Source organism: Nyctibius grandis, chromosome 1 (assembly GCF_013368605.1).
Source record: "Nyctibius grandis isolate bNycGra1 chromosome 1, bNycGra1.pri, whole genome shotgun sequence".
Taxonomy (NCBI): Eukaryota; Metazoa; Chordata; class Aves; order Nyctibiiformes; family Nyctibiidae; genus Nyctibius; species Nyctibius grandis.
This window is the reverse complement of record NC_090658.1, coordinates 45,392,621-45,409,940: the sequence shown is the minus strand read 5'-3', so window position 1 is coordinate 45,409,940 and position 17,320 is coordinate 45,392,621. Positions and strand designations below refer to the sequence as shown.

The window sequence follows — 17,320 nt, the reverse complement described above, 5'->3', positions numbered from 1 at the left end:
CACTGATGCTGATGAAAGGTGCTGAAGTGGTGGTGTAGGGACATGACATCTCTGCCTTTGTCCTTCTGTCAATTAACTTCTGGCTATACAGCATAGATTTTCTTCAGTTGCTCATTTCAAACCCCTCCCCTAACTTAATTGTGCTGTACCTCTGTCTGGTGCTACAATTTATACATATGAAGAAGGCACTTTGGAACCACTTACCTTGCAACAGTTCAGGAGTTCAGCCATGGGGGTAAAAGTTTATCCTCCTACCAAAACACCCAAGTGCCCATGGTGCCCCCTCCTCAGTTGTATGATCGAATGTACACGCAAAAGGTGCACATGCACACACACATCAGATGCGCATTTGTAGGCCAGAACATGTGTGCACTCCTGGCACGGCACCGCGAGTCTGCTTGCTTGGCCTGTCTCCTGTGTACCTACCACATCCCCCAAGTGCACTATTTGACTAAGCATTCAAGCAGCTGCTGTTTGCATGCATGAACACACTTACATTTTGATCATGAAACAAGAGCAGGGGGTTAAGCCCCTGGAACAACTCAGTTGTAGCTGGCAATGGGGAATAGGCCAGGAACTGGATGAGCTATTTTGCCAGGCCAGATTCATCCCACAGCCTAGTGTAGCTGCCGTATAAAAGGAAACGCTGACACATCGTTTTAAGTTTCTAGCATGAAAAATCATTTTGTGCCTTTTGTTTTTGTATTCTTTTTCCCATTTTAGTCCTTACAGCTTAGAGGCGTACCTCATAGCTTAAGATACATCGCTGGATTTGATATACTCGGTCCAAACTCACTGGCTCAGGCCCAGTAAGTTTCTAATTTACAAACTACCACTTTGTCTCTGTGACTGTACAAGCTGCCATCAGCTGAGACATGAAAGGGAAGTGGCAGAGCCCTGCAGGATGCAACCACGGAATCTCCTCTTTCTCGTTTACCAGAAGCTGCCTTTAGTCACCTAAAGGGACACTTTGGGAAGCTACAATTTTCAGGGTTCCTTTTCATGTGGTGGGGAACTTCTTTGCAAGGTAACTGTATGATTGCCGGCCAGAGCTTGAGATGGATGAAGAAAGAAGCATTTGAAGTGAAACTTGTGAAGATCGCTGGTTTGGACCACACAGGGGGCTGGCTGGACAGTGCAGTTCTAGTGATTGTGGACGCTGGTCTGGGCACTAGCCAGGTACTTATTAAAAAGTAACTATCATCTCCAGGAGCACAGCACAGAAGTAAAGACTCATTTAGCTTGGATGGGGCTTCTGGAGGTCACCTGGTTCAAACCGCACCCCCAAACAGGCCCCATTTTGGGGACCTGAGGGAGGACATTAATGCCTGCCATCAGGGTTACTCCTTGAACACATTGCATCCCCAAACCGAAATTTGGCCTCCCGGTTCACGCTGCTCCGCCTCCGGTCTCTGGCGTTACCTTCTTCAGCTTTGCCCAGCGCCTTTTGAAATGTGGGAAAAAAACCCAAACAACAACAAAAAACCCAAACAACAAAAAAAAAACCAAAACAGTGGAAGGAGTTGCTGGTTTGGGGGGTTCTCACCGTAGGGGGAGGCGGGCAGCGAGGCGAGGAAATCTCCAGACACTTTTGTGTGAGAAGGGGCAGAGCGATCTCCGCCCGCCGCCCCGCCGGGGCCTCCGGCTCGGCGTCACTGAACGTTGCTGGGGCCCCAGGCGCTCCTCCGCGTTACTCGGTGACAAGAAACAGAACGAGAGAGAACGCCGTTTTCAGCGGCGGCAGAGGCGCGAGGTGGATGAGGCGGCGGGGCCGGGCCGTGCCGTGCCGTGCCGGGCCGTGCCGGCCGGGCGGGCGGGCGGTTGGCGGCCGCAGGCCGTCCCTCAGCCGCGGTACCTGCGCCGCCCGGCCACGTGAGCGCCACATCACCGCCGCTCCGCGCCTTCAAAGTCAGCGGCCACAGAGAGGGCAGGCAGCGGCCGCACCGGCCCCGCTCCTCACCCCTCAGCCCTCGCGCTCCCCCTCGGCGTGCCCGGCCCCGGGGCGCAGCCGGCCCCGGTTCGGGAAGATGCTGCAGTCGCTGGCGGGCAGCTCCTGCGTGCGGCTGGTGGAGCAGCACCGCTCCGCTTGGTGCTTCGCCTTGCTGGTGCTGGGTTACCTGCTGTACCTGGTGTTCGGCGCCGTGGTCTTCTCCTCGGTGGAGCTGCCTTACGAGGACCTGCTGCGCCAGGAGCTGGGCAAGCTGAAGCAGCGCTTCCTGGAGGAACACGCCTGCCTGTCGGAGCAGCAGCTGGAGCAGTTCCTGATGCGGGTGCTGGAGGCCAGCAACTACGGCGTCTCGGTGCTCAGCAACGCCTCGGCCAACTGGAACTGGGACTTCACCTCCTCCCTCTTCTTCGCCAGCACCGTCCTCTCCACCACGGGTAAGGGGAGCGGCGGCCCACCCGCCGTCGGAGGCCTTCCGGGGAGGCCCGGACCCCCTCAGGGCCACCTTCCCCCGCAGTGTGAGGGCAGATGGGCCTGCGGGCGGGGGGCCGGGGCCTGCCGCCCCCCCCCCTCACGGCCAGGGACGCGGGGATGGTGCGGGGCCGCATCCCCGCGTCCCTGGCCGTGAGGGTGGGGGGGCGGCGCGGCGATTGGGCTCCGGAGTAATCGTTACTTCCCAAACTCCCTTATGTGAAAGGAATATTCTATGTAAGACGCATCACCCGTATTTTAAACCCACCTAATTTTGCATCAAGAGTCAAGCAGCCAGCTTCCCCCCCCTTTTGAAAATGTTGGTGCTTTTGAAAATCCAACCAGGTGACCATCTCTTTCTTTGAACTTTTAAATGCTTTTAGGGGTGTCTCTTTAAGCTCTTGGTCTCCTTGGAGTTTCTTTCAGTCTGAATTGTGGGGGGAACTGCTAACCTGGGTATAATAATGAAGTTAAATTTCAGTTTTATATTTTACCTCCAGTTTTGGCTTAATACTTACACGTAAAAAACTTGAAGGTAATGCTAATTTGCTTCCCAATAGCAGTTTTCATGGGTATTTTGAAAAGCCCGAGGAAACATTCCTTCGGCCATAGTTTTTATAAGCACTTATTTTTACAACAGTTGTGTTTCACAGAAGATTGTAGTGGACAGCCTTCTTGTGAAGGATGAGTGCAGGCATTTGTGCTGGGAGGCTGGGCTGTGGTGATTTGAATGTGGCTCACTGAAATGAATAACAAAGGCTTCTCGAATAAGAAAAGCTTTAAAAACATCACCCTAAAATTAGTCCAGCCAGAGGGCTTTGAGTCTTGGCAGTACGTTGATACTACTATAAAAGATGCAATGCCTTTTTTTTTTCCCTCCTCCCCCAAGAGAGCACTCTTTCTATTATGGGAAATATAATCAGCTGATCGCAGTAATGATACTTAATAATTTACTTGATCTTATTTTGGTGCTTCCTGACTGATTTCAAAGAGGCAATGCTTGTCCTAAAAATAGTTGTCATTGAGTATACAGATCAGGTTGTCTGCTTGTTATAAGGAGTTGGTTTTCTTTTAAAAAAGTAAAATAGGGTTATGGGTGTCCCCATAACACCTCCCTCCTCATCTTAATAACTAGAGTTAGAGTTTGTAAGAAGAAAGTGTCATGCTTGTGACAATTAAATGCTTGCAGTGAATAAATATCTAAGCTTTAATCAATGCATAGTAATATTGGTGAGAAAAGCATGGAACTGTGATAGTACTTCAGCATTTAAATATTTTTTCTTTTTTTTTTTCTCTTTAGTAAAACCATAAAGCACTTTAAACGTAAGGTGCTGAATTGACCTTATGATGCCTGTTCCATTTGACCTTATGATGCCTGTTTCCATTCTTAATCAATTACACTTGCTGGTACTATAAAATGTAAATTATTTTGTCCAAGAGCTATTTTTGTATTCGAATTATTTTTTCTATAGAATAATAACTCACACCTTCAAAAAAAAGGATATTAAAAAAGGTCCTGCTTTTCTGTTTGTTCTTATACAGTGTAGTGCATGTAACTTCTCATTTTTTTGATCAGACAAAAATCTAATCCACAATCCCTGCAGTTTATTATTTTTTAAATCTGGCACTATTGATTTCAGAGATGAATCAATCAAAAAAATGTTCGCAATCAGGACAGTGGGGATGGGACTGAGTTGGTAACACTTCAGTACTGCCTGCTAAGACGTAGCTACAAGATGTTTGGATTTGATAGTACAGTTGAGGCACAGATATCTCTTTCCCACTGCACATCTGCTTAAGGACAAGGCATAACCTGGTCCTGCAGGTTTAGCTGATTTGATCATAGAGGCCCTACAAGGAAAGTGTTGAAAACACAAGGTACCGTTGTCCAAATTGAAAACCTGTTAGAAAATTCCACTTAAATGGCATATGCTTAGAAAACACAGAGGTCTGAAATGCATTGTTTCTGTGAATTTCAGAAACTGAAGTTCATCTAGTCATCATTGACATAATAGACTAGGCGTTAAATGGTGGTACTTCCTTCTATGTCCAATAGTCCTTTGGGTTGGGCTCCTTTTAACAAAGTCCATCTGTTTCTTATTTTACGCAGTGGCCTTCAGCTTTGCTTGTTTCCTACTTAATATAAATAAGAACTTGTACAAGTAGACAAGTATAAATCCAGACGAATATGGTATGTCCAACAGTTGCTCAAATTCTTCCCAGAGTGCACAGATTTCTGGTGAGGTGCATTCCCCACCCCCAATTTACTCTACACCTGTGCAAGAAATCTTTCAAGTCTTTTGAAATGGTCATTAAAATGAAAGACAAGCAAGAAGCAGAACCTGCCTGGCCATCTCAAACAGTGTTTGGAAGTGTTTGAACAGTCAAAAAATGCTGTATTGTTTCAAACTGTACACCTGAAACGCCCTCTCTTTGCCAAGTACAGTAAGGACAAATGCAGAAAAGAGCACCCTGGTACTGATGGTACCAGCTGAGGGTTGCTTCTGTGCAAGGATAAGTGAAATGAAATTGCAGAGAGCACTGGGATGTTCCTTGTGTTCAGCTGACTGAATTTGTCATTCATCATGTAAATAAATGCACACCTACCCCTTGTACAGAGGACAAGGCTTATTTCACAGCCTTTTAGTTTTCTATATAAGGAAAGTTTAATTTTAACATCCCCAACTCCACTTCTTGTTCCCTCCCATCCTTGTTATATTTATAGAATCATAGAGTCATAGAATGGTTTGGGTTGGAAGGGACCTTAAAGATCATCTAGTTCCAACCCCCCTGCCATGGGCAGGGACACCTTTCCTCTAGACCAGCTTTGGCTTCTTACTAACTAGAGAAAATCCTTGAAGAAATTGATAAAGCCAGTTAAGAATTTGGAAAAATTCTTAAATGGAGGGAGTTTGCTGAATAAACACAGTAAGGCAAATTGTTACTCGAAGGCAATTTATATTGCTGCACAGAGGGACTGTCACAGGACTGTCACAAGCTGCTTGAAGGACGGGCAAGCAAAGGGCAGTGAAATGGACTGGGGGTGAAGCTTCAGCAGATTATAGCAGCGACTGGTAGCAGGTTTCTCTTCTGACGACTTTATTCCTCCCTATGCGGCTTAAGCAGTCATGCAGATTGCCGTATGAGCAGTGTGCAAGAGGAAGCAATTTGGTCATTAATCATTGACAGCAAACACTAAGAATATGCAATTGTGTGCATTTAAATAGCATCTGTCTTGGAAACTCTGTAATTATGACCTTATGCACTTCTATGGTCATTGCTTGTCTCAGTGCTAGATGTCATGAATGATCTTGCTGAAGCAGTTGTTTCTGGTTGACGTTGTTGTGGGGCCATCTGTGTAAATATATGTTTTATTTCTAACAATAAAAATGAAGTAATTTTTTTGCGCTTGCTCTCCCAGGTAGTGTTTTTCACTGTTCTTGGCATGCTGTTAGGCTCTAAGATCTTACCCCATATTGGTGCAATATGGGAATACTGCACTACATGAATAGTAAGCAGAATGGAGTAAAAAAAGAAATTGATATTGGTCATGTTGCAAGATATGAAGAGTAAAGTGGCTTCTGTTTGTTGAAGGAAAGGAGATGCCAATTTAGAAACTTAGGGCCTGTATTTTTATGTTTGTTTTTGGAAAGGGTCTTCCCAGTGTAAGTATATCCCACGGCCTTTTATGCAAAAGGACCGTAAGTCTTATTCTGACCGTCCAGCCTTGAGTATTTTTGCCTCCATCACAAACATGACTGTAGGTTTCATTTAACATTTGGATACCAGAGGGATGGTGAGAAAGAGCTTCTTTGGATCTTTCTCCTTTGTGATAGAGTTGGCAAGATACACATTACAAGGAAGCTAGAATAGCCTTGTTCTGATCTAAGGATTTGAAGAGGAGGGGTGAGGCAAAGTTGCATCTTCTATGATGGCAATGCATGTTTTTCATTTTTTGGTTAAGATCGGGCTGGACTCTCATCTAAGCCACAGGAGTCAAGACAGTAAGAGAAGGGAGGAGAGGGCTGTTAGTATTCAACTGCTTCTGAGGCCTGTAATGTGGTTACTGCAAGGTGGTTAGTGCGTATCAGCATCTTCTCCAGAATTTAGCGTGTACCGGTTTCAGTGTTGGTGCTGAGGATGGGTGTGTTATGCTCCGTTGCAAGGAATGACACCCAGGGTCCATGATGTACTGAATTCATGTTTCTGCTTTCTGCATTCTGAAGAAAGTAAGGAACATCTAGGCAGTAGTTGTAGCTAAATGCTGACAATGGCTGTTACCTTGAAACTGCTTGGTTGAAGGACTAGTAAAGAAACGATACGGTTTTCAGGGAGAGTTTTGCATTCGAGTTAAATAGCTTATATGGGTCTTACTGGTGAGCAGTATGAGGAGTTAGTATTAATGCATATATGGTTTGATTTATAATAGCATTCGCTGTTAGGTCTGATTCTCACCAGCATTGCTACTGATGATTTGCAAGAGAAACTAAGCTGTGCCTTTAAGAAAGGTGACAGGCTGGGAGATTGGGCTGGAGTCAGTGGATGTGCTGCAGAAGAAGGTGCAGTCCATATAAAGAGACCGGGGAGAGAAACCTGTCAGTTTCCATCATTTTCTCCATGTTCTTCTGTCAAGAAGTGGTCTTTCTCACTTTTCTTCCCCCTCAGGGGAACAGACCCCATATCCAGTGCATATTTAGTGTGCAGTACAGATCTTAACAAATCCGTGGAAGATTAGGGAATGCCCTGAAAGCGTCGTGATGTCTTTGTAATGCTCCATTGTAAGATTCATATGCTCTTAGAATAGAGCCCTTGGGTGGAAGGGTCTACCTGGGTCTTTCATACCGTATGGAAGAATGTGAATTTAACTTAATTAGAAAGAGGATGGTTCATAGAGGCTTTAAGGAAGGTAGATTTTTTTTTGTCCCATACTTGAATTTAATGCAAAATGCATATTTTGTTTTGCTTGCATCGGAATATGTGGCCTGTGTCCATGAGGATGCCTGTATTAGCTCATTAATACGCACTGAATAAATACATTTCATAATTCATACCACATGTACGTCTAGAGACCCATCATAAGATTCTCTGTTGCCTCTTGCGTTAAAATGTACAAACTTTGTGATGGTTTAAACTCAGATCAGTCTCACTAGTAGTTACCTCTGACTCCAGCAGAAAACTGAGCTTCATTGTAGTACTGCTCTGACTGTAGCACTCATGGGTCATTTAAATACGTGTGACAAATGGCAGCTATTCACCAGGGTGGGGATGCCAACCTTGGGGAAGGAACTTTGTTTCTCTTTGCGAGTTGTTTGTTACTTAGCAATGACATGAACAGGAAAAGGTAGTTTGCTGGGGATGGTGTAGGAGACAAAGCGAGATTGTGTGGCGTTCTGCAACAGGGTGGTTTTTATACTGGAGTGCTTCTAAGAAAAGCAAAGGAAATGAAGAGGTATGTTGAGAAAGGCCAGAGGAGAAGGATTACATTCAACAGGGCAACTGTTTGGGCACTGACTTAGGGTGTGAGAAACCACATTCTTTTTCCTCCTTTGACTGGAGGGATCTGAAACCACACCCCAGGAGAGTGGTTGAATGCTACAGGGTGTTCTGGGACAGGGTAGGCATAGCTGCTGTCCCCGACGCTGTCCCCTTCCAGATAAATCAGTACACTGCCCTGGAACCAGGTGTCCCACCTCTCAGATTAAGTAGTATGAACACAAAGTGAAAGAGGCATTCTGTCTGCCTGTGTGTCTGCTTTCCTCTCAGGGAAAGTTCCTGTATTTTATACACCGTAAAGCAGCTCCAGAATTGCTGCTGTCATATTCTAGTCCGGCCCCAGGGTTAAGATGCTGTCTCCTGGGATGTATTTCAGTTGAGTTCTGCTTAATGCCATTCTCAGGACAAGGATTTGAACTAAGGTTTTCTAGCTGTCTTTAGCAAGAGGAGACAAAAAAAGACTATGGTCTAGGGAAGCTGTAAGAGGAGGTGAGATGAAGATGTATAGACTAGTACTGAGAAAGTAGATTGGATGCTTCTGGTCTCTCTGTCTTACAACACAAAAATGTGGGAACATTCAACGAAATTAAAAGAAAAAATCAAATTTAAAACCAGAAAAGAAGGAGCTTAACAAAAAACCCAAATCAAAACAAAACCACAAACCAACCCACCAAAAATCTATTGTATGAATATCTCCAAAATACCTGTATTTGTCAAGATTAATGATAATAAACTTTTTGGGAAGTATATTGGGCTCTGTGCTTCAGGACGCAAGCCACTCTTTAGTTACCAGAGATGACAGTTACAGCCAACAGATCGGTCACATTCGCTCTTGTGTGTCCAGGACAAAGGGACAAAGTTCTTGTTTTCTCTACTGAAGTAGGCAGTAGTGGAGAGGAAATCCGGGTCTGTCCTGTCTTGTGTTCCAGACAGGGTGGCAGTTCCTGAGCAATCAGATGTGCCAAACTCCTGCCTGTGCTTGCCGAAACAAAGGGTGGCAAGAGTAGCTCTAATCCAATGTTCATGCTTCACAGGCCAATGGGTGGTAAAAACCATCACCTGGCAGAAATCAGAGAAGCCATGGAGTAGCATGACTGTGTTATTGTTTGGAGTGATGCTGGCTGCTGACGGATGGAGTGTCTCTCTTACAAGCTCTGTCCTCACTTGTGTGTCTTGCTTGTCTGTCTGCTAAATTGCCAGTGATGAGGAACTAGCTCAATAGCTCTCCATAGGTGAAGGGCTGCAACTGCTGCCTCTGTAGTCCTATGTCAGGTCATTCTTCCTCTGCTGAAATACACAAAAAAAAAATAAAAAAATCACAAAACCAGTCCATGGAACTTTAATATGACACATAGAGTGTAGCTGGGATCAGGACTGAGTTAATGGCGTTCTGCTGTAGGCTTACTAATTGCTTCATTTTTTTGTAAATGTTAACTTTGCTGTTTCTCTGTTTTTTCCTAATTTAGCTATGTTAAAATTGTTACCAGTTTGTCATAGAGGGCTTCTTCCTGTTATTTCTAATTATTACCCTGTCTTTATTTTATTCTATGATATTTAAACCTTTATTGAAAGGAAGAGAGTAATCTCTAAAAAAATTACCTTTCATTAAAAAGTTTCTATTTGTAATCCTTTTGCAAAGCTGGAATTTTTATTACCATTCTACTGATATCTCCAAATCAAATCCTAAGCTGAAAGTTATGTACACTTTCAGAGCAGGACATCTAAAACTTAACCATCAAATCCTATGTGAATGTAATTGAAAATAAGTCTTCTTTCAAATCTGTAGTTTCTCCTGTTTTCATTTATTTGTTGTCTGGTTTTTGTTTGTTCTTTGTTTCACTTTGGCCCGCTGCATCATCATTTTAATAATCTATGGGTTTTTTGGATAGAAGAACATCATAATCTATGGAGAAATGTCTATTTTAGCCACTGCTCCAGGTTAACTATGAAGTAGGCCACAAGCTGCTAAACTATATGAAGACCAGGATACGTCTTGGCATGTGCAGAAGTGGAATTTTAGCAATTTGAGAAAAAATAGGATACCCAAAAGAGTTTTGATGCCTTCAGGATTAAAGCATAGCAATAAAGTTTCTTGAGAATTGGCTACCTTAATTCCTGCTGTCTCTCTGGATCTGACCTCAGCTGTTTGAAGGTTGTGATATTTGTACAAAATTCAACCAAAGTCCTGGAGTAGTTACTGATGATGACCCAGAAGACCCTAGGAGAAATGTGTCAGTTTGCTTTTTCAGTTAAGAACCTAGCTGAAACCTTAAACAGATTGCATTTCTTAGGAAAACAAAACAGTGATGTTGTCCTGGTTAAGAGCAGGACTGAAAGGAATGAATGAAGAAAAGTTTTTCAAGTGGCTGTGCTTCAGAAAAGTATCAGAGTGGCTTTTGCAAGAACATATGGATTTTCTCTCCCCTGGAAAGAAAAAAGATATACATTCATCTCTGAAAACAGAGTATGAAAACTTCCTTGCAGGAAAAGCACATATGAATCGAAGTGGTACACCAGCTGTCACCAGACCCCAAACATTTACTAACTGATGCTTCCTAGGTATTACCATATTCTATACTCTGAACTGATTCTGTGCCATAGTTTAAGCAGCTTCAGAAGGTATCACAGCATCTTTGAGGAACTGGGGGAATGCAGATAGGTAAGCAAGGAGGTCACTTAGGCAGTGTTCCCTGGCAGCAGCTGAGGGAGGAGGATGGGCTGGGAAACAGGTTTTGCCAGTGGAACAAGCCAACCCAGTAGTCTTCTGAGTACGGCTCTGCCCAAGTGCTAAAAGTGAGGCTGTGCCCTCTGACAAAGCTGCATACTATTTACTAGTAGAAACTAACAGCAGTTTTCCATCTTTCTCCTGAAAATTGTGAGTCCAGACTGTTGTTATGCTAATAGGGAGTAGAAGCTTTCTTCATCTTTTTTACTGTCCTCTACTACAAAGTGAAAACTTCTGAAGTAACCAGAACTTCTGTACACGATGTTTTCAAGCACAATTTAATACCATTGCAGATGCAGCTTTTGAGAGAACTGGAACTCGTGCATTGCATGTTCCACACACTGAATGTATTTTCTGCAGATGTTTAAAATAACTCCAGAAGCTAAAATGAAAAGGTTAAAATGTTACCTCTGAATTTCATCCTACATGTAGTATCTGAGTACCTCCTTCTGTGCCTTTCTATTATTTAAAGACTGCTTAAATCAAATCAGCTAAATAGCCTTAAATTCTTTAACAGTAGCTACTTCACAAATGGTTTCTAAAAGTAGAAATATGAGTTAGTTTAAGGGCAGGGGGGGACGACCAACCAGAATTAGATATTGAAATGATAGTGTTAAGACATACATTGTACCATTCTTTACTTTTTTTTTTTTTTAATAAGCAGAAGGTTAATTCTAATGATAGATGAATCTAGCTTCAGAATTCTGGCTTTGGCAAAAGAAAACTCATTTCAGGCAGCACTTAGATTTTGGGACTTAGTTTCTTTCTTGTACTAGCTATATGATATTGCTAGTTGTAGTATGCTGAAATGACTGTAAAAGGAATCCTTTTCCCAATGTTACTGAAAATATTGTATTTAGAGGTTAAATTTTCTTCATTCAGTGTTTACAGTAAAGGCACTGCATTTAGTTGATATGATAATATGCCATTAAAATAGCAAATAAGTTACACATTTGCTTCAGCATGTTTTCTTCAATGTTGGTAAAAGCTGTATACCAGGCTTTTAATATAGGAACATGCAGTGAGACTAAGAGTAGGAACACATGGTCTGTTGGGGAAAGAAAAATAGTCTGCCCTACAGAAAATTATGAAACTACAAAGCCTGCTGGGAAGTCTGTCGTGAGTACACATCTGCTTTTGCATCTTCTTTTCTGTAGTAATGTGCCTAAACATGGCACATGAATGTCCTGAAGCTAAGCTAAACACAGAATTGCAGGAAAAGGTCTACTGTATCAATGAAAAAGGAGGCAGCCAGCTCAACAAGGATTATAATATTTACTGTTGTTTCAGAAAGTTCTTCTCCCTTTTTGCTACAAACGTGTTAAATACATACTAAAACTATAATTATTTAAAAATGTGAGAAGATTTCTCAGCATTAAGAGGCAAAAGTGATCCTTCAGAAGACCTCAAATGATGACAGCACTGGCTGGAATGGGGCTTATGCATGTGTTTATATTAAAGCCTGTACTGAATTGTCTCTTATGTGATGCTCGGTCTTTTACTTTCTTTGTTATTTTAAACCTACATGGCACACTACGAACACCTGTTTTGCTTGGATGAGCTTTTAAAATGTGATTGGCAGGCTTAGCTATTGCAACATACAGCACTAGTGCCAAAGTCCAGAGGCAAGCTAGAGTAGGTATCCTCCTTGTTTACAAGTTTGAAAAGGGGTTTGTTACTTCAGAGTCACCAAATGCAAAGGCAAGGCCAAGATTCCGATTTCACCTCCTCTCCAATAGACTGAGATCATACTATATATGGCTTTAAAGTAAGCTGTAGTAAAAAACCCTGTTGTATTCAGAAAGTAGCAACATGTTCAGAGATCTGCTAAAAAATTAAGTAGCTTGCATGTTTACTCTTGGAGACTTCATTGTACAATCCTATACATCTTACTTCATAAAAGGGGAAAAAGAGCCCTAAAAATCACTTGTTGTATTCAAGATTAATGTGAGACGGCTGTGAAATCTCTACTCTCTATATTATTTTAGTAGCTATTTACCCAACTGCGTGCTGTACAAGAATGGCATAGACCTTTTCCACTGAAGCCTACAGTCTGAAGGAAATGGAAAACCCTAAAGCAAACCGGAGAACTTCCATCTCTTCTAGAGTTTTGGAAGCTCTAGGCTGTATAACTTACTAATGGGCAATTAAATTTTAAACACTTCACAGCATGTCTTGCTACTTATTTTCATGGCTATATTTTTATTTATTTTATATTTATATTTTTATATTTATAATGCTGACTCAGCAGTTAGCAAAAATGACTAATGCTCAAAGATGTATCATTGTGTTACTATTTGAAAGTCCTAGCTACTGTAAACTGTAGGTGATGCACAGAAATGAATGCAAAATTCTGTAAATCATTTGAATGGTATGAATTGCCCTTTTGTGAGGGTAAGAGATTGTTTAATTTACCTATGTGCATTTGCACGTCTGTTGAGGAATCCAGGCCCCCAACCTGGCTTATGGCCCACTGCTACAGCTCCAGTTGGGCAAGCAAAGAACTGTCAACACTACATGATGTTGCGTGGCATGAATCAACAATTCATGTTGATAACAAAGGAGTAAATCTATGGGCAAACTCCTGCCTTAGTTCGTTATTTGAGTTGTTATGCATTTACATGCTGCCTATCTGTAGTGCAAAGATAAATCTCTTATCTTTCAATCATATCTTTTAGTGCAGCTATTTGTACTAAGTGAAGCCAGCTGAATGTTCAGGTCATGCTTTCTGGGGGTAATTGCCACCTGACAGAATTTTGTATGCTGCTTCGAGGAAAATGTCATTTACACTAGACCTTACTATTAGCCATGAATCTCAAGCAAAGCGAAAGACAGAAACTCTTTCAACAACTCAGAAGTTTGAGTTCGAGGTTTTAGCCTTGCATTATACTATGTCCTTAGATGCCATGAGGGAGATGGCGATAATCTTTCACATTTCTGAACCGCATTTTATCAGTAGATCCTGAAGCATGCGCATACTAGAAACTGCTTTACTGATTGTCCTGGTTTGGCCTAAACCAGGCCAATTTTCCTTTCAGTGATTTTTACTTTCAGCTAAGCCTCTTCTAAGTAACTGCACTTTCTGAAACTAACTGCATGTTTTGCAGACAGTGTCTGCTTCTAGGGCTGACAATGCTCAAAGTTTGTAGTTATCACTGAGGCACTGGTAGGGATGTTATGCAGAAAGGCTCTTGCTGTACTTAGAGAAACCAAGGTCTCTGCTAAATTCCTCTCTCTCCCTTTTCCCTTTCCCTTTCCTTTGCGGGGGGGGGGAGGGTTAACAGAGAGCATCTGCCACTGGTTTAATAGCCGGCCCAGCTTTAAACCGTGACACTGATTAGAGCACTTTTATTGTGTTCTGCATCTTATGAGATTCGAGTGATATTTCCGTACGTATTTTGCAAAAGGATGAACTAAGACAAAGATGAAAAAAAGTTGTGGAAGTTCATGTAAGAGCCATTAGTATGGTTGAGAATAGGAGCCTGTGAATTTTTTCTTGCAGTTCTCTGCTCCCGCTGCTAGGTTGCCTTCCCATGCAGTAAGCTGATTTCCCATCCTGTGGATACACTTCAGCATGCTTTCATTTTCTTGCATTGGATATTCTTTTTTTCTTTTCCTTTAGTAATAGTTTTCCTGCTCAGTAATATTAAGAGGAGATAGCAGCTACTTACAGAAGCCATATCAAAGTGTACAATACACATTTCTGTATCTTCAGTGGAGACTCCAGAAATATTGCCACTCCCCTCTAAGAAATTGTTCGGTTGTGTACTCTGTGTAACATCAGTTAATACAGCCCACGTAACTTACCAAATGCCTGAGAAACCTTTGTGGGAAGAAGGCAGTGTTTGCTCTGCTTTAGCATGCTGGTTGCCTCTCCTTATACCTAGTGAAATGGGTGATGTAAAACAAAATGGGCTGAGCCTGCCTAACAGCTCGTCAGTGGAAGGAAGATGTCTTGGACTCCCAATTCCCACCCTATGGTCCAACCTTATTCCCCGTGCTAGGACTGTTGCCTACTGGACCACAACAGTAAACCAAGTCAGTTTATCAGACTAGAAGAAAAGTGTTCACTTTCTGATGGATTAGTTTGCTAATTATTACTCTGAGTTATTGCAGTCAGGTAAACTACAACCAATGCAAGAGGGGGTAGACCCACAGAGAGAAAAGGATCTTCTTTCTCAGAAGTAACTCTGGGGTTAGATTAGACATTTCATGTAATAACTTGGTGAAAGCACAGAAAGAATAAAAATTGCACAGCCAAATTAACAAAAGGTGTAAGAAAGGAGCTGGCAACCTAAGAATATGTTTCCTGTAATGATAATGTGTCTTACAATTGCTGGCTGCCCCTTGTAAAGGAGCATTATTTCAAGCAGGATTAAAATGACAGCTATCAAAGCTGAAAGAACTTAACAGGACTCCTCTTTGTTAATATAGTTGCCACCACTAAAATATTTCTATCCGGTATACCTCAGATACACGCATCTCAAAGGGAACTTTATTTTTTCCCACTGGATAACCAGTGTTACGTGATAAATTGCATCGTCTTTGAAACTAGTAAGGAAGTAACGCAGTCATACCATTGTGTTTTGTTACTGTAACTAGTTTACAAATTCTGATCATTGACAATTACAAGAAACTGGATGCGTTCATAGGGCCAGACACTTGCAAAGAAATTCCTCCCTTGGAAAGGTGTTAACTATCAATTTACACATTGCTGCCCCAGGCTCTTCAGTGCTAGGCCTTTATTTTGGAATTACTGACCATTTTACGTTCCCTCTGCCTTTATATTGAAGTCTGAGAGATGCCACTTAGAGCATCGCGCTTTCCTTAGAGATCTGCCACAGGTTGCATCGGTCCAGCTTTTTTCATGTTGGCCATGATTTGCAAATACAAGCACTGACAGGAGGGTGCTGAACATGAGAAACCTTAGTATGATTCAGTCTTCAGCCTGGATGATTGCTAAGCATTTCTGATATGTGTGCTACCTAACGTAATAGGATAAGGAAATGGGACTCAAAAGCATTGGTCGGTGTTGATGGTCTTTGACTGACATGGTGCATCCAGAATTGTGATTGGGCAGTTGGAGCATTTTCGGTGAATTGTCCTACTGATGTAATTGTTGCCGGCTTTTGTTATATGCAGGGCTATCTTATTTTGTCCCTAAGAGGTTAGAATGATATATTTTCACTAGGAAAATCATCCTATAGTTGTAAGAATTTCTGGAAGCATCAAATATCCCAACAAGAGACATTTCTCTAACAAACTGAAGAGAGGCTCACTGTTTTAAAATAAATTGCCATTAATCTAAACAGACAATATAGTGTTTGAAAACCACACAGCATTTAAGTTGCTCTGCCTGTATCTTTAGATTGCTGCCTAATGTCTTGTATCTGTAGTTTGCCTTACTAAATGCTACATCACTATTTCTAAACAACTTCTTTAGATAAGCAAAATAGTCTACATTTTATCCTCTTATGAACAGAAATAGTATGTGCAACTACAATGCTGTTCTTTTCCTTTCCCTTTATTTACTGTTTGTGATTATCCTGGGTATCCTGATTCCAGTGTAACTAATCAAATTCATGTTTCCCACAATTACTGTTTGCTATGCAGGTTGTCCTAAACATGTGAATGATTCAATAGGACCAGTGTATCTATAGAATTTGCTTATGGTTCAGTAAGCTAGTTCTCACAACAATTGAAGTATTTCCCCACTGGGCCCTGCAAATTAACATTCTATTTTGAGCATGAAACAGTGAGTATATTCAGATGGCAGAGTACCGTCAAGCATCATATTTGGGAGTATGATTTAGAGTTTAGAATAAGCCATCTCATCTGAAAAAGTATCTCACTTTGGCCCCTGTGTAAATATTGTCTCTTCATTTCTCTTAATGATTATTTTTAAGTTAGAAATGAATATTCCAGATGGCATATGCCATTTGTAAGAGTGGAGACTGATGCACTTCAGTTCTGTGTGTTTTTGTTAGTTGCTTTAGTGATTTTGCTATTTGTGTTAGATTTATTTGCTTCTGTTTTGCTTTATGTGCTGTTGAATTCTTCATGTTTCTGAGAAATAGCTATTAAAACAGAAGACAGAAATAGGATTTATTTGTATGCAAATGCATTGTGATGTCTGATTGATTTACGTATGAAATATTGAAGTATCTTACAAAGATAGGTACGGACTATGTGTCTTCCTCTGCCAAACAAGGGAGCTGATGCTGGTAATTTCCCCGAGTTCCACATGTTAAATCAATAACAAGCTTAGAAGTATAAATTCCTATTCCCCTGCTGTATCTGTCTAGTAGACAACACTTTCTTCCATGTGAGGTTGCATTTTAATGCAAAGATGCTGCTTACAGATTTGTTTTTAACTCCATAGCATGAAGTGGCCTAATTTTTTAATGTTATGTGATAATTCCTTACTGCCCACAGTACCAGTTTCATTCACTGTTTTCATGCTCTGTTCTTCCTGATGGTGCAATAAAGCAATTTTTCTTTCAGAAGTGGAGGTGGGAAGCATACTAATTTGCAGCTGGTTGTTTCTTTTTATTCCCAGATGGAGGGAAGAACAACTGCGGCTCATTTCAGTGCAAGAAATGATAACTTAGCAAGACTAGATAGGTATTCTTCACTAATTGGATACGTGGTTAAAGCACTGCAGTAAGTGCCACTGCAACACATTC

At 41.8% G+C, this 17,320-nt stretch overlaps 1 protein-coding gene across 1 annotated transcript in view; it reads left to right on the top strand.

The window, feature by feature from the left end:
• Nucleotides 1-2,027: 2,027 nt before the first annotated feature.
• KCNK1 (potassium two pore domain channel subfamily K member 1) overlaps nt 2,028-17,320 on the top strand; it is a 32,856-nt gene continuing 17,563 nt past the window's right edge. The window contains exon 1 of the mRNA XM_068411073.1: nt 2,028-2,382. Coding sequence (XP_068267174.1) covers nt 2,028-2,382 — 355 coding nt within the window. The remainder of the gene's footprint in view (nt 2,383-17,320) is intronic.